We start from the raw sequence: 25,563 nt of genomic DNA, 5'->3' as shown, positions 1-25,563 counted from the left end.
CTCCAAGGGTGCTGTTAGTGGGGAGAATGCAGAGAAGAAAGCTTGAATTAGGACAAGGCTGCCCTGTGGGGTCCTGGTGCCTGTCATCGGAGCTCCCGTAGGCCACAGCCCCACACCAGCCCTCGGCTGTGTCTGTGCTGTCCACCACCAAAACCTTCCACGGAAGGGCCAAGAGTGCCAAGGTGTCACGGGAAGTGTGAGTATGTGAAGCGCAGGGAAGGAGGCTAACCATCAGCGGGGGTAAATAGCAGCATTGAGAGTTTAAAACTCGCCTCTATCACCTGTCTTTCAAAAGAAAATCCTGTGAATGTTTTGCTTTCTCTTACAATCAGCCCAGTACAATGATTGAAATGATTTAGGGAAAGTGTACGATTTAGAGAAATCAAATCTAGTTGCTCTAAAATTACTGCTTCAGTTTTTCCCAAACAATGCGCAAATAATTTAGGCAAAACTTTGCTCATTTCCCATATCCCGAATATCCTTTACCCTTTTTTTCTCCTGTAGATATTGATCCCATGCAAATTCTTGAAGAGGAACTATTATAGGATCTTCAAATTTGGTTGGATAATTACTCTTCAGACTCTAGGTTTCAAAACAGAATAATTATAGAGTAAGTTCTCTTTTAAAGTAGAAATAATTTTCCCCCAATTTTTACGGGGACTTCGAGAGGTTTTATACAGTGGATACCCAGGCATACAGTCCGACTTCGATGCCCCCTGCTTGCTCCCAGAGACCCCTGTGCTGATCTCCAGTAAGTCACTACCCAGTTCACACTGGGGCTCTGGCTTATGTGTCTCACTTCTAGAGTATAAGCTTCTTGAGGGCCAAGACTACATCCTAGTTTTCCTGTACCCCCACTGGCCTTGACATCTGGCATATAGTAGACCATCCACACATAGCAAATGAATGAACAAATGAACAAATAAATGAGTTTATGCCAATAGTTTTGTAATTTGCCATGTTCTTTTAGAACCAGTTTTTTCCTAAATTAAATTATTACTAAACCTCAGTGGATCTAAACTTTTTTTTTAATGAAAAGAAAATGTTACTTTATTTAACTGCAGTGTTTTATTAGTTTCAGGTGTACAGTATAGGGCTTCAGCTGTCCCATACATCACCTGGTGCTCATCACCTATTTCAGCCACCCCCACCTCCTCCCTCTACAGATACTTTTAACTAAAATAAATAAATGTTATTATTTTAATTTATTGATACGTAGAGAATGACTAAAAGGATATTGTTGTGGTTACACCCCACAACAATAGAGAATACTAAATATTAAATATTTTAGGTATTGAGCACGTTTATTAATTTGTCTATATGAATCAGAGAAAATTCATACTGGTTAACAATTCCTGTCAAAAAAAGTTTTGAGTCCTGACATGTCGCACTTTGCCTCCTGGTAAAGCAAGAGAAGGCAGGTAAGGCAATACCAATTAGGCCTCACCTTGCTGAGTGGGTCTGAGTAGATGTGTCCACTGGGGATCACCTTGCTGAGTGGGTCCGAGTAGGTATGCCCACTAGGGAAAAGGGACAGCTGGCTGCTGCACTTGGCTCCTTCTCCACTAAAGAAGGTGCTTAGAGGGCCTACTGTGGTCTAAAAGAGGACAACGGCATGGCATGCTTCATCTGGGGTGGATATTCCAAGGGGCAGAGAGCGAGGGCATGAGTATATCCTGCCTTTGGGACCAAGGGGAGCCAAAGAGGGCGATAGCAATTGGGTCATTTCCTTCTTAGGCTATTGCCCAACCAACAGATGACGATGTGTCCTTTGTTCCATTGTCCATGCTCAGTTTGAGGCCCTTGTGTTTCTAACTGGGGGACCACCTAGAATAACTAATAAGCCCCGTAGTTTTCAAATTAAGCATACTTAATCATACTTTCTTCATAATTTAGTGTCTAGAACAGACTACATCCAAAACAGAATCTATGTGATACTTACTCTTCACAAATCTAAATCTCTGTCAGCATATTAGGTATTCAGGATTGCTCACCAAATGATCATGTTGAGAAATTATTCAAGGATCCTTTATTAAGATAAACTAATAGAATTTACATCCATATGTTTTCATATTCAGATAGGGGTACAGTAGGCAAAAGCTTAAGAAAGGGAAAGTTAATCTTACTAATATAACAAAGACATTGTTTTCTTGACTTAGTATCCTCTACAACAGGGTGTGGCAAACTGTGGCCAGCAGGCCAAATCTGGCACACTGCCTGTTTTTGTAAGACTTGAGAGCTAAGAAGAATTTTTAGATTTTAAGCAGTTGAAACAGAATCATTCCATGTCATGTGAAATCATATGCAAGTCAAATTTCAGTATCCTTAATTAAGTTTTATTAAAAGCACCATTCATCTACATATTGTCTGTGGCCGATTTTGCACAAGGACACAGTCAAGTAGTTGTGACTGAGAGCCTATGGCCCTGAAGGCCTAATAATTTAATATCTAGGCTTCACAGAAAAAAAAAAAATTGCCAACACCTTCTCTACAGTGTGGAGCAGGCACAGAAAACATGTGCCTTCAGAAAAGGAGCTAAAGAAAAACAAGGGAAAAAAGTCCCTCAAACTCCTTAAATACAACTTAAGCCATAAACTTTATAGATCCCCTCAGCCCAGCTAACAGTCCATAATTTCTATTTATTTTGATGATCCACATATCATTTAAACAGACTTCTCACTTGTTCTCTTCCTCTTGATGTAAACTTCACCAACTTCTCAAATTAGTTTCTGTGAAATTGAATAAAGGAAGCCTCATTTAAAATGGAGTCAGAGGGCACCTACGTGGCTCAGTCGGTTGAACATCCCACTCTTGATTTTGACTCAGGTCATGATCTCCCGGTCGTGAGATGGAGCCCCATGTCGGACTCTGTGCTGAATATGGAACCTGCTTGAGATCCTCTCTCTCTCCTGCCCCTTTCCCCTTTGCGCTCTCTCTCAGAAAAAATCAATTGAAAATTAAAAAAAAAAAAATTTTTTTAATGGAGTCAGGAGGCCAGAAGAGGGAGCTCTCATGCCTTACCACCACTCAATTGCAGACCACAGTAGGTCAGGAAGAGATACACCATGCATTCCCTACAGGAAGAAGTCTATTTTACTATTCCAGCAGAAGGAAGGGAGAATGTCTCCTTACTCTGCAACAAGCTTGGCCAATAGGATAATACCACAACTCAACCAGTGAGAAACCATCACCACCCTGAACTCTCACCTTTCTATCAAAGCAGCCCCTACCAGCTTCTTCCTTTTGTCTATGTCCCTCTCCTTTGATCTCCCATATTGCCCTTGGTTTGCCATAGCTTATTATGTCTCATATTGCAATTCCTGTGTTATTACCAAATAAGCCCATTTTGCTGGTAAAATAACCGGCTGTTTTAAGGTCAAACAGTTACTGTTTCTTGATTTGATGCAGTTACAAACTTTTCTTAACTGTGGACTTACAGCAGGCAACAAGGCAGGAATTGCTTAAGATTTCTTCTGTTTGAGAACATTTTGTATCAGGTATCTGGCTGAATACTTTGAGAGATACAAACGTAGTGCATGGTCCTGGAGTCTAGCAGGGTTTTGAAGGAGAGGATTTTGGCATAATCCTACAGTGGCATTCCCGGAGCAAACCCCAGAGATGTGCTGAATTCTGCATTTCTATATTTAAATACTTATGCATTTGCATAATAGGTGTGCTGCACCATTACTGACCCAGCCAAATTCTTCCAGTTGCTTAAAGTGTTTTTCCTTTTATATCGGTCTGTGTGTTTGCAAAGTAATATCTGGATTCTCCAAAGCACTTGTGGGTCATTTGTTAAGAAATTTCTTAAGCACCTAATTCGACTGGAATGCAGTAACTGCTATAGAAAATTTAAAGGAGGGAAAAGAAGCCTTCCCAAATGAAGTTTCCAAAAACTTGGGAAGGGAGTTTATAACAAAATCTGTAGTTATGCGGTATCACTTATTTTTAAACATTTTTTCATGAATTTTTAAAATCTATAATTCACGTAAAAATGTGGAAATAAAATGTGGGTCTATAGCAATTACCCTCCTTCCAGCAAGATTCTGAATTTTCCTTTGCTCGGATCCCCCTTTAAAGGTAGCCCTTCTGGTAGTGGAACGTCCGCCCGACGCGACCCTGACCCCTGGGAGGTACAGACTGACGCTGCCCGCCAGGGACACCTCCCTACGTCCCCGAACTTCGACCCGGGTCACCAGGAAGCGCGAGCCCGAGGAGACGGGAGACCCATCCGCACTTGTGGTTTTCTCGCGGTTACCTCGGCCGCGCTCTTCGCGATGTGAAAGCTGGAGCTTTTGAAGAGCCCCACCACCTTCACCTGCAGCGGCTGCTCGAGCGGTGACTTCGAGCAGTATGGGGCCGGCCTCGGCCCGCGCTGCTGCTGGCTAGCCATGGCGGCGCTGGGGGACTGCTCCGAGCACAAACACTGCGCGTCGCCAGAGCAACCGTGCGGCCCCGCCCCCGTCGCCTGCTGGGAGGAAGGACGCGAGGGGGAGGGCGGCGACGGGCGGGTCTTTTCTCAACTTCGCGCCTGTTGCTGCTGAGCCGGGCGAGAGGCGAGAGAGGGCTCGCGGGCGGCTGAGGCCAGGGACGGAGTTTCCGCGCGAAGGGACGGAGAGCTCCGTGTCCCGTGTGCCTTCACTCGGCTGGCCGCCCGCCCGAACTCCTCTCTGGTATCCCCACTCAGGGACCTCGCGCGCGGCCCTCGCCTCCCGGCAGCGCCCAACTTTGCAGCAGATCGCCTTTCCCGGTGGGTTGGCAGCCAGTGGGGCGGTTGCCCGGGTAACGCGGATTCGGACCCGGGCCCAGGGCCTGCGCGGCGCGGGCTGGGAGGCCGCGGCCTTCGAGGGAGCGCGGGGCGGAGCCGACCACCTGTGCGCGCCGCCCCGGGAGGAGGTGCCGCCCGCTCGCCCCCGCCCCCGCCGCGGCCGTCGCCGGGGAGGCAGCGCCGTCCCGCGCCCCCGGACCGCTCGCCATGAAGCCCAACTTCTCTCTGCGACTGAGGATCTTTAACCTCAATTGTTGGTGAGAGCGCCCGCGGGGTGGGCCGGGGGCCACAGCTCCGTTTGCACCCACAGTCTGAGGGAGGAGGCCTTCCTCACATCCGGGCCACGGCTCCACCGTGCCCTAAGGTGTCGGGTCCGGGGGGCATCCGCATCTCCAGGCCCGCACCTGGTCCCAGCTCCGGTGGTGCACGGAGAAGCGGAGCGCCTCCAGCCGTCACCTCCCCCCACCCTTCTCGTCCTCAGGGGCATTCCCTACCTGAGCAAGCACCGGGGTGACCGCGTGAAGCGCCTGGGAGACTTTCTAAACATGGAAAGCTTCGACCTGGCTCTCCTGGAAGAGGTGGGCAGGGCAGAACTGGTGTGGAACCCTGGCTGGGACGGGGGCGCAGGAGAGGACTTTTCCCCCGGGGAGACAGGCAGGCATCCTCACCCCTTCCCTCAGGTGTGGAGTGAGCAGGACTTCCAGTACCTGAGACAGAAGCTGTTGCCCACCTACCCCGCGGCACACTACTTCAGGAGGTGAGAAACCTTCCGGTCTGGAAGTCTGTTCTCAGACCTGGAAGCTCTTGGCCCTGCCAGCCCCTCCCTATCCCACCTGCACCCTCCTCCTCTTCCCGAGTCCTCTCCTCTGTGTGTGGGTGCAGGACTAGGTGGAACCAGGAAGATCCTAGCTCTTCAGCCCATCCCAGCCTTACCAAGTCACACTCTATTGTATCACCCCACAAAGGCTGTTGCTTTGAGATTTCCTCTGGTGCTGATCTCAGCAACAGAGTGAGGAAAAAAGTAGCTGATACAAGCTGGGTGACCAGGGAGAAGAGAGCTGGGTATTTCTCTTCCTGCTTTTCTGGCTGTTAACCAGAACTTGGTTTACAGTGGCGTCATTGGCAGTGGCCTGTGCGTCTTCTCCAAACATCCAATTCAGGAATTCACCCAGCACGTCTACACCCTCAATGGGTACCCCTACATGGTAAGCCTTAGATCAGATTTCTCCCACCACCCTCTCCCACCCCCCAGTAACACACGGTAAAGGAGGCAGCCTTTCTTGGGCTGCAGGAACAGGCAGAAGGAGGGTGGCAGTGCCCTGGGTTCTAGCTCCCTCCTGCCTGCAGATCCATCACGGAGACTGGTTCTGTGGGAAGGCTGTGGGTCTGCTGGTGCTTCATCTAAGTGGATTGGTACTCAATGCCTACGTGACCCATGTGAGTGAAGCTGGCGGGGCCGGGACAGGCGGCCTGGTCCTGGGAGGGAGAGATGGGACTCCTCTGGTTGGGCTTCCTGGGGGTGAGGTGTGGGGGCAGGATCTCCTAAGGTCAGTAGACAAGGTTTGCCCATCTTTTAACCAAGTATCATGCCAAGTAACAGACACCAGCATGATTCAGACCTGTCTTTGGGACCCCCCCGCCCCGTCTCAACTGCTATAATCTGACCTATCTTGCTCAGCTCCATGCCGAGTACAATCGACAGAAGGACATCTACCTAGCACATCGTGTGGCCCAAGCTTGGGAACTGGCCCAGTTCATCCAGTGTGTGAGCCTGGGCTTGACAGGGGAAGTGGGATGGGTTCAGGGGTTGAGGGGTGGCAGGGCCCCACTTCTAGGTGGACACAGCTGGTCGGGAGAGAACTCCTGCCTCACCAACCTGGTTCCCCCAGCCACACATCCAAGAAGGCCGATGTGGTTCTATTGTGTGGGGACCTTAACTTACACCCGAAGGACCTGGGCTGCCGCCTGCTGAAGGAGTGGACAGGGCTGCATGATGCCTACCTTGAGACCCGGGACTTCAAGGTGAGGACCTGCCTGATAATTTCCATGTCTACACCCCCAGCTTCTCTCCTCCTCCTCCCCTATGTCCTAGCATGAACCATTTATTCACCTAGGGCTCTGAAGAAGGCTGTACGATGGTACCTGAGAACTGCTACGTTAATCAGAGGGAGTTAGAGGCATTTCCCTTTGGCATCCGCATTGACTATGTGCTATATAAGGTCAGGCCCTCCCATCAATGTGTCTTCACCCACTGTGTCTCTGTCTTTCACCAGCTTGTGCTAATCTTTTGTCCATCTGGTCTAGTCGTAGATTACTGATGGCTTGAGAATGGGAAGAGGGCCTCAAATATGTTTCTTTCTGGCCCCTACTTTTCCTAGGCAGTTTCTGGGTTCTACATCTCCTGTAAGACTCTGAGAACCACTACTGGCCATGATCCTCACAGTGGCACCCCCCTCTCTGATCATGAGGCCCTGATGGCTACTCTGTGTGTGAGACACAGCCCCCCCCAGCACACCCCCAGCGCTACTCATGGTAAGACACCCCCACCCTCTCCCCAGGTCCCTCCCCACCATAAGGCGGCTCCTCCACTCTGACCCTCTCTCTCCTGCCCCACTACCCTGCCTTGTTCTAGGACCAGCAGAAAGGTCACGGTTGATCAGTGTGTTAAAGGAGGCCTGGGCAGAGCTGGACCTTGGCATGGCTCAAGCTCACTGGTGGGCCACCTTCGCCGGCTACGTGATTGGTCTAGGGCTGCTCCTTCTGGCATTGCTGTGTGCTCTGGCAGCCGGGGGAGGGGTCAGGGAGGTTGCCATAATGCTCTGGACTCCCAGTGTAGGACTGCTGTTGGGGGCAGGTGCAGTCTACCTCTTCCACATGCAGGAAGCCAAGGGCTTATCTAGGGCCCGGGCTGAGCTCCAGCATATGCTGGGAAGGGCAAGGGAGGCCCACGACCTGGACCCAGAGTCTCAGGCAGCCCTGTTCCTGGGACAGCAGGAGGGGGACAGATCTGAGGAACAATAAAGCTTGACACTTTTGTGGCTCTGTGTTTTTGTTGTAGAAGCAGTGATTGGGGTCAAGGGTCGGTCAGTGTGACTGTCATAATATAAACTGTCAGGCTCCTATACATCTGCCCTCCCTGCATCTCACCTGCAGGCAGGCCTGTGTGTGACAGGAACATTTTTATTGTAAACAATGAGGCCCCTCCCAGGCAGCCCAGATGAACAGGGTGGCATAGTCCTCGGGTGAGGTGGTCTTCCTCATAGGGAAGAGGGCAGGCAGCCCCCCCCCCTCCCCCACTTCTAGCCCTGGGCCCCCGGCTCCGAGGCTAGCTCACTGAGCCTGCATTCCTCCTGGAAGCGGATAAGTGCATCTCGCTGGTTCACCACATCCAGCAGCTTCCTCAGGACCTGGTCCTCAGCCTGCCGGTCAGCAGGGGTCTTCAGGAATTCTGAAGAAGAAGACAAAGCTTAGAGAACAGGGAACCGGACAGGGAGGCAGGAAAGGCACAACTTAATCCTGGCCTATGTGACTTCCACAACTAGGCAGGGTAAGTTTCCTCATCTGTAAAATGAGGAAGAGCACTGTAAAAAAAAAAACAAAACAAAAAAAAAAAACCAGTGGTTTCTAGCCTTGTTTAGTAGTAGCACCATTTTTATTTTAGTTTAGATTGATTGGTTTGTATATATACATATATATGATACATGTGTATACATATAATATGTAATTATATATATGTGTGTGTACACATATACATATGTATGTATGTACATATGTAATTTCCATACTCAACGTGGGGTTCAAACTCATGACCTCGAGATCAAGAGTTGCACGTTCTTCCACCTGAGGCAGCCAGGCACCCCAGCAGCAGCACCATTTTTAAAAGCAGTCTTACATAAAAGCCTAATTGTGCATCCCTGATTGAACTGAAGGCAGAGTAGGGGCTTGAAGCCCCATTCTCTGGCTTCCTCCTGAAATGTTTCAGAGGCACTCAGACTAGAGGACCACATTGCTTGATCAGTGTCTGAGGTCACAAGGCTGCAAACACCAGCCTCATGATGTCCACCTCTCTACACCCCACCTACCTTCCCGGTTCATGTAGCCTCGTAGCTCCTGGTCCAGCTGCCACTGTTGGTCCTCCAGTTTCAGCTCCTGCACCCTGTGGAGGGCAGAGATTGAAGAGGCACAGCTGTCCCAGGTGCCCAAGTTGCTGGCTGGGGTCTGGCTAGTGCCACTGTCCCCACCCCCTTCCCCTTACGTGATCATGAGCTCAGCCTCCTCCGCCACTAGGCTGTTTTTCTTCTCAACGAGCTGTAGCAGCTGTTCTAGCCACAGTGTCTTTTGCTGTTCTGGGGATGCTGATGGGAAGGAAGAGTGGGGGGTAGTGGTCAGGCAGTCCCTAACCAGGGTCACAGGTGTCAGGGGCATGAGGAGTGGAGTCTGCTGGAAGCAGGGCCTGGTGGTGTGAGGGACTGCTGGGGCTGAACGCACGGCTAGGAGGCAGAGGGGTGTCCCGGCTTGTTCTTCCTATCTTTACTCACTGCTCTGGCTTCTCAAGGCTAGCTCCAGCTTCATGCCCTCAGCCTCCAGCTCCCTTAGAGCGGTCTCAATTTCATTTAGTCGCCGCTGGACAGCCTGAGGGGTGCAAGACAGGAGGCCCAGGAGTCTTTGGATTGTTCAAGAAAGAGCACCGGAGAAAGTCTGATCCCACGTCAGAACTCTGACCCTATCAGAAATTCTGCAAACCCCTAGACCCCTCACCTGGGCCTTGCAGAACCGCTTCATCTCCTCCTCCCTAGCATGGCGCAGCAGGGTCCGACGCCATGTTGGGTACTTGCTCATGGTGCCTGAGTTCTTGGCCAAGATCTTCAGAGCCTATGGCAGGGTCAGGCCGGTCAGGGGTAGGGCCTGGCCCCGATGTTGGATAGGGGCTGGGGAAGCTTTGTTTGGAAGGGACCAAAGCTTCCTGAGCTGGAGGTAAGTAGGGTAAGTTCTGGTAGAAAAGATAAGAGGCTTAGAGACTGGAGTCACACTGGGTAAGAAGACATTCTGAGAAACTGGCTCAAAGGAGGGGGCATTCTATAGGTTTTTCCTGTGGTGGGCCGTGGGGCATATTTGGTGGATGCGTGCTGGCTTCAGTGGAATAGGTGGCCAGGTTCCTCCTACTCACCTGCTCTGTGTCTGAGTCCAAAGTCACAGTTTCCTCTTCCTCTGTTTCTTCCTCACTGGAGGAGGGACTCTGTTCCTCCTCTTCCTCCATAGCCACAGGAACTGAACAGAGTAGACATGGCCTGGGCCCCACACCTCCCTTTCGATTCCCCAGCATTCCCCTTTCAGGAATCCCAGTACCACCCATGGCATCCCCACCCTGGGTGTGCGTGTCTGGGCAAAGCAGTCACCTTGAGGGCTCTGGACTGGCATTCCCCAGCCTACGAAGCTGCCTTCCAGGGCCTGGCGGGCCACGGCAAGGCAGGTGCGGGGAGGCTTGGGTGGGGGCTCCAGTTCCGGGTCAGGGGTGAGATTAAGGGAGGACAGCTGCTGGCGTTCCGGGCTGGAGAGGCGGATCCGCTGACGGGTAGGCCGGCTGGTGCTTGGGACAGGACCGGTCCCCTCCTGGGGGGTGACAGAAGCTGAGGGCCCTGATGGCATGCTGTTTTCATCAGGTGTGGGAAGGTCCTGGAAAAGCCACCATGTAGTCTGGTCAGTGATCTGCCCATTGTGGAGTTGAGGCTGCCCCTTTAGATAAATGTGGGTTCTGGCATTCATTCACTTATGCCATTTACTGCAACGGGTCAGGCAGTGTTCTAAACATTTGAGATAAATCAATAAGTAAAATAAAAAACCCTACCTTCATGGAGCTTTTTTTCCTGGAGAACATCCAGTTACCCCCAGCAAAGTTAGCTGGGGCTTAGATCCCTTTACTATTTCCCACACTCCCAACAGTTTCACAGCTTTTACCTGACTCTCAGGGCCTTGGTCACTACCATCCTCTTTGTGGCCTGTCTGGGGCAGGTGCTGGAGGCAGTAGAAATGTCCTGGGAAGGGTGGAGGAGGGGAGAAGACATAAGATGTAGGCAGCCCGAAGCCCAGATACTCAGTTTATCAGGGAAGGTGGGGGTGGCAGGACTCTGGATTTGCAGGTGAATTTTCTGCTGGTGTCCTGGTTCCTTAGAACCCCACATTTAGAGATTTGGAGGGGATAGAGGAGACCTTAAACCCAGGGGAACTCAAGTGCCATCTTGAGCCTGTTGCCACCTCATGCCCAGTACCCTACTTCCCCTGCAGTTTCAAGATCCTTGCCCTCAGGCAGGGACAGGCCCAAAGTGTCTGTGGAGATCTCCCACGCCAACTTACCATCTCCTGGGTGCTGCTCATAGCCCCCTGGCCACAGTGTGGCCTCACAGGTATGGCAGCGGAAGCAGCTCCGATGAAAGAAACGGCCGTCAGCACAGAGGCGTTCCAGGATGTAGAGGTGTTCCCCGCAAAGTGCACACAAGTCCCCAGCACCAGCCTGCACCGAACCCCAGACCACAGGGTCAGCTGGAGTCGAGGCCAGCAGCAAAGATCTTCCCGATCCTTGAAACACCCCTCCTTGCCCTCCCCAGGCCTCTGCCTGCAGACAGGGCCCCCTTTCTCACCTCTTGGTGTTGGGGTGGGGGTGTCAGGGGTACACCAGCCTCTGGGACAGGTGGCTCCTCAGTACTTGGGGTCTTAGCATCTACCTAAGGAGGTAAGTGTTCGGGCAGGGAGGTAGAGGGGCTGGAGAGTGGCTGTATGCACAGAATAGAAAGGGCTGGAAAAGAAGCAAGACAGGAAGGGAACCCAGATGTGGGGGGGAGGTGGGGGTGGGTTACAGGGCATGGGGTAGGGAGCAAGACATGGGGGGACAGAACATAGGACAGGACCCAGGGAATACAGCAGGGGACTGTCTAGCCCCTACATGCATTTACCTCCAGGCGCGGCTTCTTGCCACCAGTATCCTCCCCATTTTCCTGCAACAAGTCCTACACTCTAAGCATGGGAGCTCTGAGCCCCCAGCCCTCCCCCGATTCTGAACATCCTCCCATCACCCCAAGGATTCCCACTAGCAACGCGCTGCCCAGCTGCAACCCTGCCCAGACTCCCCACCTGGGCACGGGTCCGCTGCAGGGTCCTGTGCAGTTTGCCAAGGAATAGCACAGCACTGGAAGTCCCCAGAGAGCCTTGAGTGACAGAGCCTGTCAGCACGGATGGGAAACCAAAACTGGACCTCCGGAACAGACCGTTACAGTCCAGTCCAGGGTATGTCTCCCAGCTGTCCCTTGGAGGGTGCCTTCCCTACCCCCTTCCCACCCACCTACCCTCCAGGCTACCTGGGTTGTGGGGCATGCTCTTGAAGGCACTGTGGAAGTGGCTGAGGTAGGCGATGAGGCCCAGCGGGTCGCTCCCTGTCACCACTGCCTTTGCGGACAGCACGGGCGTGATGCCCAGCTCATGTTCTGCCATCCTCAGTGCCCAAGCAGTTGCTTCCAGGGCCTCCAACCCCTGCAGCTCTGAGGGCTCCCTGTGGGATGTCGGGGAGAAAAGCCAATGGGAGACCAGAACCTGACCCCATTGAAGCGGGAGAGGATGGGGAGAGGGCAGCAGGCAGGGGCTGGTGGGGTGTAAAGGGAGCATAGGGCATGGGGGGGATGATTCTCTGCTGTACACACCCCCTCCTGCTCCCCACCCGCCCAGTGATGGCTTTCTGGCCTGGGTAGGGGGGGTGCTCCACCACTCACAAACCTCCCCTACTGAATGCACAGGACTCTCACGAAACCCAGGTAGGGAAGTGACGTGAGCAGAAGGACTACCAGAAACTGGCAGTCCTGGGACTCAACTGTGTAACTCCTACACAGTGGTCTCCCCACCAGTCCACACTGCCTGAGGTGGGAGGAGGAACAGAGGCATGAAAGACGGATGGACTGCCAGGGACCCCTGAGCCCAATTTGCAACTCACAGCAGGCCGGGCCGCAGCCGGTGCACCAGGGCACACAGAGCCAGCCCGTCAGTCCAGGAGGAAGACAAGTCGGTGACGTGGACACCTGGGTACCCAGCCGTCTGCTCCTGGCACCAGCGTAGCAATTCCTCCTGGGTGCCTGTCGACCCTGAGAGGGGAGGCTGTGCTGTGCTGAAGGGCCCTGGCTCAAAGGCAACCCGGGTGATGGGCACGGGGGTCAGTATGGGAGGTGGAGGCAGGACCCACCCCTGCAGGGGCACCAACTCAGTGCTCACTGAGCATCACTGCTTTCCTCCCAATTTTCTCTTCTTGGAATAAAGTGAAGGGATGAATCAGGTGCAATCACTGCTAGGCACAGAGGGCAGGAAGCTACAAACTGGGGGACAAGGAGGGTCCAGAGACTCAAAGGGAGGGCAGGTCTGGGTCTGCAAGGCTGGAAGGGCAGCATGGCTGCCATCAGCCACTCTGGCTGTCGGGGCGGTAGCAGTTGTTGAAATACTGATATCGTGCACACAGACTGGCAAGTGATTGCTGCTTGGTGCCCTGCTGCCTCTCCACTCTGCAGGAGGCCCCCAGACGTCCCCACCATCGGCTGTGTCCCAGCGCTCTGCTCCCAGCCTCAGGCTGCAAACTGTGCTGATGGCTGGTGCGTGCACCGCACTGGGTGGTAAATATTTGGGACACTGCCCCCGGAGGAGAGCTTGCTCACCTGTGGCTGGCTTTCCTCCATCTATCTTGTCACTCTTCCTCCTCACAGGCTCCTTGGCCAGCACGTCATACAGGTCTCGTACCTAAGGCAGCCCCTTTCAGGTCTCAAGGCAGGCTGACAGTCTGCCTCAGCCCAGTGGGGAGGGGCCTGCTTGGGGTAGGGCTCACCCACAGGGGCAGTGACAGGGCAGGCCTGGAGTCTGGTAGGTGCCAGGGGGTCTGACCTGATTGGGAGTCACGGCCCGGAGGTTCAGGTTGGGGTAGCGGGTGGCTGGGTCCAGCCCATACTGGGCCACGTTGCGGTGCATGTTGTCTGGGGACGTCTGTGAGAGGAGCTGGTACAAGCTCTCCCTGGGGGAGTAAGTGCAAAGGCAAGGGCACAAGCGGGAGCACGAATTAGCACCCATCTCTCAAGAACTACCAGGCCTTTCTTTATCCTCTTGACTGTGCCCCCCACCCTATTCACCCAGCACCCCCACCCTCTTCCTGATCCTAGTCCTATTTGTACCCCCGCCCTTCCCACCCCCCAACTGAGGCCTCACCGCTCTGCCAACACTTCTAGGGGCCCAGCACCCTCTGCCCACCGCTTCACCATCCAGGCGGCATCAAAGGCTGCCAAAAAGCCCCGAGCCACTCCAGTGCCCAGGGGCCAGAAGGGCTGCAGGGTCAGAAAGAAAGGAAATGGTTCAGTGAGAGTCTGCTAGGAGTCCCAAGCCCAGGTGCCCCCAAAATCATAGCTGAGGGGACCACACATCATACCAAGCAGCCCTCACTCCTCCCCACAAAGAGCAAACCTTTTTTTACCCCCCTCCTTCCCAGGAGGCAACCTTCCTCTCCCAACCATGAAGCCCCTGTGCCTCCTTACAAGGAGTGGCTGTTTCTGGAAGTCCCTCCTCCTCCCCCAATCAGGGAGCCCTGACCTCCTCACCTCCACCAGGCAGTCCCCCACCAGCCCCAGCAACAGGCGGGCACCGTGCTTCTCCTGCACTCGAGCAGAACTCTCTGCCCGCATCATGCTTGTGAAGTCAAAGGCAGAGATGTCAGGCCGCCCGTGGGCGTCCTTGGCAAACTCCAGCTTCCCGAGCTTGCCATTGGTGGCGAAGTCAGCAGCTGCCCGGACAAAGTGCTGCAGAGCCTCGGGCACCACATTGGCACTGCCCAGCAGGCGGTCGGTATCTGGCCAGTCCTACAGGACACATCAGAACCAGCAGGGTCAACTGGGCAGCCCATCCCCTTGGGCGGAGAAGGTGCACATACGGAGGCCCTAAGACAGTGCTTCCTCAGACTATATAGCAGCTGAAGACTGAGCTGGACCAGAATGCGAACATACTATCCTGCCTGCCATCCTCCAGCCCCTTCCTCAGCACTCACCCTGCTAGGGGGCTCCCAAGCCCCACCCTGCCCTCAAGGCCTCGTACCATTACTGTTATCATCGTGCACTTGCTTTGGACTGAGTTCTGAACTTCTCAGGCTGTTTCCCCATCATTTAGAGATGACCTACCTAACTTCTCAAGGTACTTATGAGAATTTAGGCGAGAAAATCCATATAAAATTCTCAACACAGTACCTAGCACATAGGTTTTCAACTAGTTCATTCAGCAAATATTCACTGAGTGCTGACTACACAGCAGGCACCCTTCAAGGCCCTAGGAATCATCAGCAAACAAAAAGGACAAAGAGACAAAACCCCTGCCCTCATGGAGCTTACACATGTAGTTCCATGACTGGTACAGGGGATGGGAATAGGATTCAGGTTGCCATGGAAATCCCAGAGGAGAAGAGCTCGTTGTGGAGAAAATGTCAGGGCACAGGCAGAAGAGGACAGGCTCCCTCCTCCACACCAGGGGGGAACACTGTGTCCAGGGCTGGCCTCTACCTCTCAGGGCCCACTGCCCAGCCCCTCCCTGCCAGGGCCCGGGCCCCACCTGACGCAGCACCCCCAGCCGCAGCAGGCACTGCTTCTTGGCTGTCATCACAAAATAGTGGGTGTCATCCTTGTAGTACACAATGTTCTCCAGATCAATGCCTATGGGTTGGGTCAGGGGGAAGACAAAACAAAGGGAGGTGTCTCCTTATCCTGTGTCACCTCTCCAAACACCTCAGCCATGCTTGACCTCTGAGAGCTGGGATCACAGCTTAGACTGCAGTGGGTGTCCCCTGCACAGGGGCCCGTGAGTTCTGGTGGCACAATGGATGAACCATCTGTCCTGGGCCTGGGAGGCCTGAGGACTTGGGAGTAAAGAGAGAAACTTGGACGGGTGGCAGCTAGGAGACCTGCACCATGCTTGCAGATGAGAGCCAGGCTTCTCAAACGGGTGTGTACACCCCAGGGAGGCATGGCATTGCAAAGCCAAAGTAAATCTAGAGCATCTTCTGGAAGCACCGCTTTCATTTTTAATCTATATCATTTTTATGTGAAATCATACATAAAGAGGAGCGCCTGGGTGGCTCAGTCAGTTAAGCATCCGACTCTTGATTTTGGCTCAGGTCATGATCTCACGGTTTGTGAGTCAAAGCCCTGTGTTGGGCTCTGCGCTGACGGCACAGAACCTGCTTGAGATTCTTTCCCTCCCTCTCTGCCCCTGCCCTGCTCATGTTCTCTCTCTCTCTAATAAATAAAACTTTTTTAAAAATTAAAAAAAAATCATATATAATGAAGCACAAAGCAAAAGCCCATGCATTTGTGAGAGATTTCTGACTTATCACGCTGGATGGCCAAGCGGGGCAATGCCTACTGAATCACCCGGGGCACAGGTTCTTTGCTGCCAAGACCACAAAGTTGGAAAGTGTGGGGTTACCTGGACTGAGAACAGGGTGGGCAGGGAGAGGAAGGAGCCAGCCCACAGACAGCCAGAGGGAGGGGAGATCTTACAGGGGGAGGTCCCAACCTGTGGCTTTGAGCAGGCTCTGGAAGAAGCTCTGGTTGTAGATCCTGGCCACACCGCTGATCTCAGGCACCTGCGTCTCTTCCACCGTTCGCCCGTTCACAAAGTTGGCCGTGATGCCAATGGCCAGTTTGCCACGCATTTCCCTCACTGTGAAGCCTAGAAGTGCACGCAAGTGGAGGTAGGTGGGTATTGGCAACAAAATGAGCGGTATGATAGCCTAGAAAGGCCCAGGAGGAGCCCAAGATGCTGACTTCTTTGAGGGAAAGGACCACTCACCTTCAGGCACGAATTTACCTCCAGCAGCAGAGATGAGGACATCAAATTCATAGTTGGCCAGTTGGGCTGGGGGGCTGGGCTGGAGCTGGGCACGCCAGCCACAACCTGGGGCAGGAGGTATGAGAGGCACAAAGGTGTGGAAGTCTGAAAGGGCCCCTACATTCCCAGGACAAGCCAGCGAAACAAATGCATAAGGTGCTTTGCAGTTTATGGTTTAGCAAGCAATGACACGCTATCAAATTACACCTTTACAACAACGTGGAAAGTAGATGAGGAAGGACATATTGTACAGATGTTCAAAATGAGGTTCAGTGTGGTTTGTACACGGCCACACTATAGCAAGGGTGACCCAGTGACTCTCAACCCCATCCTTTTTTCTTCCATAGACCAAAATACCCTTGGCAGATGGGAGTCTTGGGAGTAGAGAAGTACTTACCCTTTTTGGGAGGGGGCTGGAGGCCAATGAAAGTGACACCCCAATGAATTTCCACCCCCAGGAGTAATGCCACTTTCAACAAAAGCAGCTGAAGCTGTCGGATGCCTGGAAGAGAGAGGAGATTAAGACCAGAGACCCCAGGGCCACACAACCCCACCTCCCCCACCCCCCAGCACTAGTGTTCTCCTGGTCAGAGCTGCAAAAGGTCTTGGAGATCACTCAGTTCAACTGTCCATTTTACAGATGAGGAACCTGAGTCCTTCAGGTCACCTGGCTGAAGTGAATCTTGTCCACTCGGCCTCTTGGCTTTCTGTCCCAGCAGCCCCCCACTGTCTCTAGACCCAGGCTCACCCGCCCCTCTAGGCCACCACGTGGTGCTCACTGATGTGGTCCAGGGTGCCTGTGCAGAAGCGCCCATAGAACTTCTTGGCGCCGAGTGCTCTCAGGTCATGGATGGTGAAGGGCCAGAGGTGGAGCACGTTGTGGCGAGAGAACTTGGTGCGCTTTTCCACCAGCACCACACGGGCCCCCAGCAGTGCCAGCTCCACAGCAGCCCGCAGCCCACAAGGTCCCGCGCCCACCACCAGGCACTGTGAACACACAAGGCAGTATGGGCATGGCATCCCATCTCCCTCTTCTGACCCCCCCTTCCCCAATTGTCCAAGCCCCATCCCTGGCAGCGCATATCCACCTTGGTGCTGGCACAGGCCCGGCCCTGCTGGTAGTCAGGCTGGCCCGCTCGCTTGTCCAGCTTGGCCCACAGCGATTTGGCACTCCAGTAGTTGAGCTGGGCCTTGATCTTGTGATATTGGGGTAGCCCCCCACCGGGCTCTATCCCTAGGGCCCCGCAGAGCCCCTGGAAGCTGCTCAGCACATCCTGGCACAGCTGGGCCTGCAGGAAGCTCTCGAAGTTGGCATGTGCTGGGTTGGTGGAGGTGGGTGAAGCCATGAGGCCCCTGACGCTCCCAGGGACCGGAGCAGCTGAACAGAGGCAGGCGGCTGCTGGAGAGAAGGAGGGAAGAGAAGGGGAAGAGGCTGGAGGAAGGACGAAAGGAGAAGGATGGGGAGGAGAAAAAAGCAGGCTGGTGTCCTCAGGGGGCTCTGGGTCCACCCCAGATTGGCTCTGCTCCTTTCTCCCAGCCCACTCCCAATCTGCTCCAGAGACAATTGCTATCCTTCTACTCCAAGGATTTCACTCCAAGTGAAATTTGCCAAATTTGGAAATGAGAAATCAGCAGTCTTAGGCACAGCGGGCGGGCAGGAAGACAGGGAATCTCCAGCTCAGCTTTCCTTTCCAGGGAGCTCCAATCTCCCCTCCATCTCTGGGGCGCTGGGAGCAGGAATTCTCATCCTGCCTTTATGAGGCCCTGGAAGCTGGGCGTGGGAGAATTTCTCTGACGTGGAGAGGGCAGGCAGCCCAGAGGGAGAGTCTTCCTTGCAGACAGGGACAAACCTAATACCTGCCATCCCAGCCACAGAGCACACCGACTGCCCCATCTCACCCCTTGCCTCCCTGTGCGGGCGCCCCTCCATGACCTCAGTGCCACGCTGGGTGTGGGGTGTGTCTTATGCCAGGAACAAAGTTTTCCTCCTTAGCACTCGTGATTGCCTCCTGAAGAGGGGGAGGCAGCCTCTAACTGCGTAGGTTCCACTTTCCTCCCCGCCAAACTACCTCAACAGCCGGAGGATGTTGCGACTGACTGGGGTGAGGGAGGATTAGGTCTATTTGACTCACTGTGGTCAAAACACTTCCCCTGTGACTGGCTGCTGCTCCAGTGGGCCTCGCGGCCGGTGGGGGGTGAGGGTGACAGCCGGATTCCCTCTTCCCAGCTTCTTCCCACTCGCATCGAGGCCCCGCCCCATTCCCCCGTGCGCCCCGGGCGCGCTCTCCCAGGAATCTCCCCAGACAAGGCCTCTCTTTGTCCCCCTCTCCCTCGCTCGGGCCCCCACACAACTTGAAGGATGTCGAGGGGGCCTTCTCACGCTGGGGCTGGGAGAAAGAAGAGGGTACAGAGGACGGGGCTGCCCCCGGGGAAATTAGGTGGCATCAATAAGGACATGCCCTCAGAGATGATCCCCTCCCCCGAACCCACTCGGCCACTCCACCGGTCCCAGCTTGAGCCCAACGGACCAGGCCGAGGCAGGAGAAAGAAACTAAAGTTACCCGCTGCGTGTCACCTGGACGCGGGCAGCCGGAAAAGGCAAAGGTCTCTCTTGGGGGTAGGGGAAATGGAAGGAGGAAGATCTCAGCAAATGCGTACAGAAGGGGCGACTCAGCCTGCAAACGCCAGGACAAAGGATGTGCCAGGGGCGGAGCAGTGTGGAAGGATGGAGAGGGAGCTGGACCACTGGCACGGGGGGGGGGGGGGGGGGCGCGGGGGGGGGGCATCCACGCTCTGGACGATAAAGTCTGGAGAGGAACTGAACAGGGCAGGGGGCGAGGGGAGACGGCGGGGACCCGCCAGGCCGAGTTCCCGAGCGCCCAGGATCGTATTTCCCCGGAAGCGAGCCCCCACCCTCACCCCCCGCGGGCAGGGGGCAAACAGCTGGCTCAGCTGGACAACTTACCGGGCCTCTCACGAGCCGGGAGGGGCCGCTTCCTGCCCGGCGGGCGTCCCAGGGGGTGGGTGGGACGGCGGGGGCGGAGGAAGGGGAGGTGAAGGAGACGCAAGGGGAAAGCGGCGGACGCGGGGCGGCGCGCCGGCTGCGCGGGGCAGGGGAGTTCGGCGGGGTAAGAGCTTTGGCGCCGGGCGCGCGGCCCGTGAGCCTTTATTCGCGCCTCATTAGCATCTCATTACCCCGCGATCTGGGGCCCTGGCGGCCCAGGGCCCGCCCACGCCTGCAGGGTGGTGCCCGAGGGCGTGGAGCTGCGGATGCCCTGTTCCGCTTGGGGGTCGGAGACCCGGGCGGGGCTGACTGGGACTGAGAAGTTCGGGGTCTGCGCCGCCCGGCGCCCGACAGCGCACCGCGGCCTCCATCCCGGTCCCCGCGTCTGCAGAGCTAGCCGTTCCCGGGCGGGCGAGGCCACCCACCCTTGAGCGGTACCAACTCTTCGAGCGGCTTCTGAGCGCCGGGCGGATAGGGCGCCAGGGCTGGGCAAGAAGTTTGCAGAAGCTGGCGGGTCCGTAGGTGGCGCCGGAACGTCTGTGCTCTCTTCACCTCTCCTACCAGGAGAGCCATGGCCCGGGCGCCCTACGATGGATCCAGGCTTAGGGTCCGCCACGCCCTGCGACAAGTCTGTCCCAAGACCCGGGCTGAGGACAATGGGCACGGATTGAAGTCCGGGGAACCTGGCACTCTGCAGCTTCAACAAGCGGCTTGAGAAGTGAGAGGGCAAGAGGGTCTTGGTGGGGGGTGGGGGTGTCGTTAGACCACTACTAAAGGGGAAAAGGAGGGGTGTGTGGGAGAGAGGCTAGATCCCCAGTGTTAAAAGCAGGCTTTGGAGTGAGGACCTGCAGAACTGTCAATGCTGAAAAGGGCTTGAGAGTCCTTTGGGATCAACTTCCTCATATTCCTGATAAGGAAACGGGGCTGAATGTGAAGGCACCCGCGGTCATTCAACGAATTAAATATACATCAATTCTCATTTATTGAGCAGCTACTATGAGTATAACCATAATTTCAGTGATCAAAACAGTCCCATTTTACTGGAAAAGAGACTGAGGGTCACAGAGATTCTTTGTCCTGCAACATGTTACACAGCAAGTGACAGAGCTAGTATGGGGCCCAGGTGTGTTTGGGCTCCACCACGCCAGTGTGGATGCAACCTGACAGACGAAAGCCTGGCATCATACGAAGCTGTTTCTTGTTTAGAGGAAGTGACACAGTTATGTGAGAAATACTCACAAAACAGAGGAATAAATGGGAGGGTCCCTCTCCTTGAGATCCAGGGACCAGAAAGAGCTGGGTGCCCTGTGGTTCTCCCTTCCTCTTTATTCTCCCTTTGCTTTCCTCTGGAAACCCTCAGAGACCCAGTAAGACCTGAACACTCACTGCTCCCGGCTCTAGCTGAGAGGCAGGCAAGGGAAGGGAGGCAAGGGGAAATGCCTGCTCTCTGCCAGAAGAGGCAGGGAATTCAGCCAGGTCACACTCAGGAAACTAGGGCAGCCTCCCAGCCGGGCCCTTCCTAGCTCTTGAGTATGACTCGTTATTTGGCTTGAAATGAATGTGCCAAAAATTAGACACACCCATATTTAAATACACAGTGTAAAAAGTATTCTTAAGTCCACTATAAATGGGTTACCAGGCTTTTAGAACCGTCCCATGTCCCTTTTATTAGCAGATGGTAAAAAACTGGCCGCTCCAACTTAGTGTATTTGCAAAGGCCCCACAGGATCTAGCCCTTAATTCGATGACTTTGCTGTTGCAGCCAGAAAGGATTATGTGGCCCTCTGAATGATAAATGGTAAAATTTGTCTTTAAAAGATCACAGAACAATAATGACTCCAATGCTGAAAATCTGCTGACTCGGAGTTTCACTTTCTGCTAATTAAAGATACACACTGGAGCATAAAGCAGTGGGTAATATACTTACTGATCTGTAATCCAGAAGCTCTGGTCAGATTCCAGCTTTGCTTCACCAGCTTAGTGTGACCTTGAAAAAGTCACCAACCACCATGCTTCAGCCTTATCATTTCTAAATGAAGGCAGTTTAATTACTCAACCTCCTGGGCTCATTTCAATTCTAAAATGTTGGTGACCCTAAGAAATGTACAGAGACTAGAAGGCCCAGACTCCAAGCCATGAAGACAGGATCTCTTTCCTCTAATCCGTATCATGTTCTGTGTCCCAGCAGTGCCTTCCCTCACACTGTAGGTGACGTATCTCAGCCACCTTGTAATATGACCTTGTACCTATAGGTCTGTGAGGTCAAACAGCACACCCACGGTCCTGGGCCGGGAGCTATGGCTGCAGTGTGACAGGCAGACACATTTCCTGATATAAACATAATTATGAACTGGGTGCAAAGTGTAGAGTGCTGTGAACAGATATGACAGGGTGGCTTGATTGAAATTAGAGAGTCAGGGAAGGTCTCCCTGAGGAAGTGACACACTGAATTCAGACAGCTGAGCAGACATCACAGTAGGTGCAGAAACCTTTCAAGGCCTGAGAAACTGACCCGCCGCCAGCTTTTAAGGCAGGAAATTGCTGGATGTTTGGGGAACAGCAAGGGAGACAGTGGCTAGAAGTGAGAATGGGGAAGAGGCCCAAGAGGAAGCTGCATTTCAGATTTTATTCTGAGTGCAGTGGGAAACTGCAGAAGGATTTGAAGTAGAGACATGATCATATTTGCCTTAATAACACAATATCCATTCATTGACCGAGACGCTGCTAAAGGCACAATGGTGAGCCCAAATAGATCACCACCACTTCCAGGGGAGAAAGCGGCGGAGGGGGAGGAGCAGAAAGGGTCAGTTAGGACTTGGCAGGAACCCAGGCAAGAGGATGTGACGGTACAACAGGGGGGATGGGAGCAGTGGATGGATTCAAAACCGTTTGAGGCAAAACTGACTTAATGTGGGGATGGCTGGGGCATATAGCAGGAGACGAGGGCCCTGTCAAGAATGGCTTCCGGCTTTCTCTCTCAGCTGACAAGAGTGACTGAACCGCATATTTGGGTCCCTCATTCATTTCTACTCTTCCTTGCAAACTTATTCCTCTATATGCTGCTTTCTCTTCCGGTACGGTCTCCAGAGGTGAAAACATGCTGATTTTATACACCAAGATAACACAGGAGACAAAGGTTAAAAATACAAACAGGCTCAGGATGAAATATTTTCCTGTGTTTTTGTTAATGAGCACTTTTATACTTCAAACACTAAGATTATAGATCAAACTTGTCCAGAAGCCATTTAATCATGAGAGGGAGGTTTAAAAAATGTGGAGTTTTAACTCCAATTTAGCCTAAGGGAAGCTTCAGTTTAATCCTGCATCCAACAAGGATAAAAGTAACCTGAACTAAAACCAAAAGCCAAACTATTCTTTAGGAGTATCTTCAAATCTGTATTTTAAATGATCCAATGGACATGGAAGATATTAATCTATGGATACTAAAATTCAAAATAAATGATAAATCCATACTCTGAGACCAACAAAGTTAGTTCCCTGACTTGACCCCAGCTCCGATTTTTCCCTTTCTTTCAGATGTTAAAAAAAAAAAAAAGGCTATGATCTCTTGCTAATGTTACCTAAAATGTGTTCAAGTTCCTACATTGTGTGTTGAAAGTATGATTGAACTTTAGTTTAAAAGCTCTCCCAGTGTGGTACCTTTCACGTGAGAATGATTCTAAATATAGTGTGTGTATGTGTATATACATGTACATACTTAGTGTGTGTATGTATATATTATATATATATTATAGCCAACAAAAGTGTTTGTTGCTTAATTACATGCACAAAATTTGAAAGTTACATCATCTATCACAGTGACATTCCTGTTTCTTTTAGAGGTCATTCCTTGAGACCTGATGTTTACAAAAGGCAAGGGGAATTTTTTTTTTTTTTTTTAAACATTTTTTTTTAACGTTTATTTATTTTTGAGACAGAGAGAGACAGAGCATGAACGGGGGAGGGTCAGAGAGAGGGAGACACAGAATCCGAAACAGGCTCCAGGCTCTGAGCCGTCAACACAGAGCCTGACGCGGGGCTCGAACTCACGGACCGCGAGATCGTGACCTGAGCCGAAGTCGGCCGCTCAACCGACTAAGCCACCCAGGCGCCCCAAGGCAAGGGGAATTTTTAGAGGTCACTCCAAGCCTGCTGTTTACAAAAGTGAAACCAAGAGTTTTCTTTTAATTTTTAAGAATTTAGGCTTATTTTAGGAGCCCCTGGGTGGCTCAGTCAGTTAAATGTCTGACTCTTAATTTGGGCTCAGGTCATGATCTCATGAGACTGAGCTCTATGTTGGCCTCTGTGCTGACAGTGCAGAGCCTGCTTGGGATTCTCTCTCCCCCATTTTCTGTCCCTCCCCCACCTGTGTGCATGCGGTGTCTCAAGTAAGTAAACATTAAAAAAAAATTTAGTCTTAATTTAGTCTGAAAAGTGAGGGTGATAATTCACCTCAATACTTAACAAATAAGGGTAACAAAAAGTCAAACAAGTCCGCCCTAAACATAAACTATCCTTAGTCAGGAGTTCGAAAAAAGGGCTCACAGAGGCTCATGTTAGTTAAGACATTTTCACATCAGCAGTAACTTTCATGGACTTGGTAAATTTCTGTTAAGTTTTTAAACCAATAGTGGTAAAATACTAATATAAGTATTAATGTGGTAGTCGTTTCTATAGGAGAAAGACTATACACCTTTTACAATTACTGCTTTATGTACAACGTTTGATCGTGCTAAAATGTCAGACACAGATCAATTTTTAAGTAAGTTCTACACCCATCCTGGGGCTTGACCTCATAGACCCCAAGATTGGGAGTCGTATGCTCTACCGACTGAGCCTGCCAGGGGCCCCAGATCCTCAATTTTAGCCAAAAACCTTCCATTACATCAAGCGGATCGTACGTGAAGAGAAATTCAGCTTCAATTTCAAAAGTCTGGTGATAGTTAAGCCCATCTGGCGGAAGCAGGGTAGTGCTGTGCAGCAGTTCTGGCTTTGCCAATTACTGTGTGACCATGGGCAATGGACTTCATCTGTTAGGGCCTCTATGTTCTCATCTGTAAAATAGGCATAGCAATATTACTTAGCTCATACAAATGTCATGAAGATTAAGTAAAATAGGAATGTTGCTTCAGATAGGCTATAGGTGCATCCCAGACACTGCTCATTCCAGGTGCCAGTTATTTCGGGCTGAATTGTGTCCCCCCCACCAAATTCACGTGGATGGTCTAATCCCCAGTACCTCAGAATGTGACTGTGTGGGCATAGGGCCTTTAATGAGGTAACTAAGTGAAAACGTGGTCATTAGGATTAGGGTGGGCTCTAATCCAACACTGACTGGTGTCCTTGTAAGATTAGGACAAAACACACAGAGGGAAGACCATGCAAAGACAGGGAGGAAAAGATAGTCAGGAGGCCTCAGAAGAAACCAACCCTGCCCACACCTTGATCTTGGACTTTTAGCCTCCAGAACTGAGAAAATAGATCTCTGTTGCTTTAAGCACCCAGTCCGTAGTATTCGTTATGGCAGCCCCAGCAAGCAAATATGCCAGTCCTGGCCCGAGGGCACTGGAGTCCCCTAATTGCAGGGTGCTGCATAAATCCTACTTTGTGAGCTACGACACAAAAGAACGTTGAGGAGCACCAAGGTACAGACCTAAGACACTTGGCTTCAGTCCTGGCCTATAGTATAAAGACTCAGTATGTGGCAGATATTATTATCCAATTCATGAAAACCTAGATGTAAGCATCTATAACGGGAATATCACTATATTCTTCAGCATTATGTGACTGGTTGCTCACAGTTCCTAAACACAGGAACTGACTGCAGAAAACAGTAGAGGTAGAAAAATGTTCAAGAAGCAGAGACAAGCACATGTGTAAATAACTGATTTTGATGGCAGGAGCT

The 25,563-nt window shown here is 52.5% G+C and overlaps 3 protein-coding genes across 10 annotated transcripts in view; 1 reads left to right on the top strand and 2 right to left on the bottom strand.

The window, feature by feature from the left end:
* The window catches only part of PPIL6 (peptidylprolyl isomerase like 6), a 32,362-nt gene extending 27,969 nt beyond the window's left edge, over positions 1–4,393 (bottom strand). For 4 of the 5 annotated variants that reach the window (XR_008422926.1, XM_019443046.2, XM_053904584.1 and 1 more), the window contains exons 1-2: positions 4,259–4,393; positions 487–582 (exon numbers count right to left, since the gene is read on the bottom strand). Coding sequence is in view for 4 of the 5 variants with exons in the window: in XM_019443046.2 (XP_019298591.1) it covers positions 487–582; positions 4,259–4,393 (231 nt within the window). In the remaining variant the exon portion in view is untranslated. The remainder of the gene's footprint in view (positions 1–486; positions 583–4,258) is intronic. The other variant, XM_019443047.2, reaches the window with a different exon arrangement.
* A 523-nt stretch (positions 4,394–4,916) lies between these two features.
* SMPD2 (sphingomyelin phosphodiesterase 2) lies at positions 4,917–7,806 on the top strand. The gene is made up of 10 exons (XM_053904586.1): positions 4,917–5,025; positions 5,250–5,346; positions 5,449–5,525; positions 5,880–5,973; positions 6,116–6,205; positions 6,447–6,529; positions 6,658–6,790; positions 6,883–6,987; positions 7,147–7,300; positions 7,401–7,806. Exons 1-10 carry the CDS (start codon positions 4,976–4,978, stop codon positions 7,787–7,789), a joined length of 1,272 nt encoding a protein of 423 aa, XP_053760561.1. The 5' UTR covers positions 4,917–4,975; the 3' UTR covers positions 7,790–7,806.
* A 121-nt stretch (positions 7,807–7,927) lies between these two features.
* MICAL1 (microtubule associated monooxygenase, calponin and LIM domain containing 1) lies at positions 7,928–19,989 on the bottom strand. 4 transcript variants are annotated; one of them, XM_053904580.1, is made up of 25 exons: positions 19,620–19,989; positions 17,743–18,086; positions 17,434–17,641; positions 17,052–17,156; positions 16,616–16,720; positions 16,340–16,495; positions 15,377–15,477; positions 14,380–14,637; positions 13,994–14,109; positions 13,676–13,802; positions 13,453–13,534; positions 12,744–12,891; positions 12,118–12,308; positions 11,894–11,982; positions 11,716–11,769; positions 11,404–11,487; positions 11,120–11,276; positions 10,724–10,800; positions 10,165–10,441; positions 9,936–10,036; positions 9,527–9,640; positions 9,307–9,400; positions 9,024–9,123; positions 8,851–8,924; positions 7,928–8,216 (listed from the first exon to the last, which is right to left on the bottom strand). In XM_053904580.1, the coding sequence occupies exons 2-25, from the start codon at positions 17,998–18,000 to the stop codon at positions 8,068–8,070; spliced, it is 3,225 nt and encodes a 1,074-aa protein (XP_053760555.1). In that variant the 5' UTR covers positions 18,001–18,086; positions 19,620–19,989; the 3' UTR covers positions 7,928–8,067. The 4 variants fall into 4 exon arrangements, with proteins under 4 accessions (XP_053760555.1, XP_053760554.1, XP_019298595.2 ...); XM_053904579.1 differs by having other exon boundaries at positions 17,743–18,053; XM_019443050.2 differs by lacking the exon at positions 19,620–19,989 and having other exon boundaries at positions 11,716–11,757.
* Positions 19,990–25,563: the final 5,574 nt, after the last annotated feature.

This window comes from Panthera pardus, unplaced genomic scaffold (genome assembly GCF_024362965.1).
Source record: "Panthera pardus isolate Hobbes unplaced genomic scaffold, ASM2436296v1 HiC_scaffold_17, whole genome shotgun sequence".
Taxonomy (NCBI): Eukaryota; Metazoa; Chordata; class Mammalia; order Carnivora; family Felidae; genus Panthera; species Panthera pardus.
Note: the sequence above shows the minus strand (reverse complement) of the source record. Positions and strands in the feature narration are given on the sequence as shown.

Bases quoted from the DNA above. Each gene is read 5' to 3' on its own strand.
- MICAL1 (XM_053904580.1), bottom strand. From the start codon at position 18,000: ATGGCTTCACCCACCTCCACCAACCCAGCACATGCCAACTTCGAGAGC. The intron at 16,496-16,615 runs GTGAGTGGTCCT...GTGCACTTCTAG, and splicing joins AGGTAAATTCGTGCCTGAAG to GCTTCACAGTGAGGGAAATG. The intron at 11,488-11,715 runs GTAAATGCATGT...TTACCTCCTTAG, and splicing joins GCAAGAAGCCGCGCCTGGAG to GTAGATGCTAAGACCCCAAG.
- SMPD2 (XM_053904586.1), top strand. From the start codon at position 4,976: ATGAAGCCCAACTTCTCTCTGCGACTGAGGATCTTTAACCTCAATTGT. The intron at 5,526-5,879 runs GTGAGAAACCTT...CTTGGTTTACAG, and splicing joins GCGGCACACTACTTCAGGAG to TGGCGTCATTGGCAGTGGCC. The intron at 6,530-6,657 runs GTGTGTGAGCCT...TGGTTCCCCCAG, and splicing joins GAACTGGCCCAGTTCATCCA to CCACACATCCAAGAAGGCCG.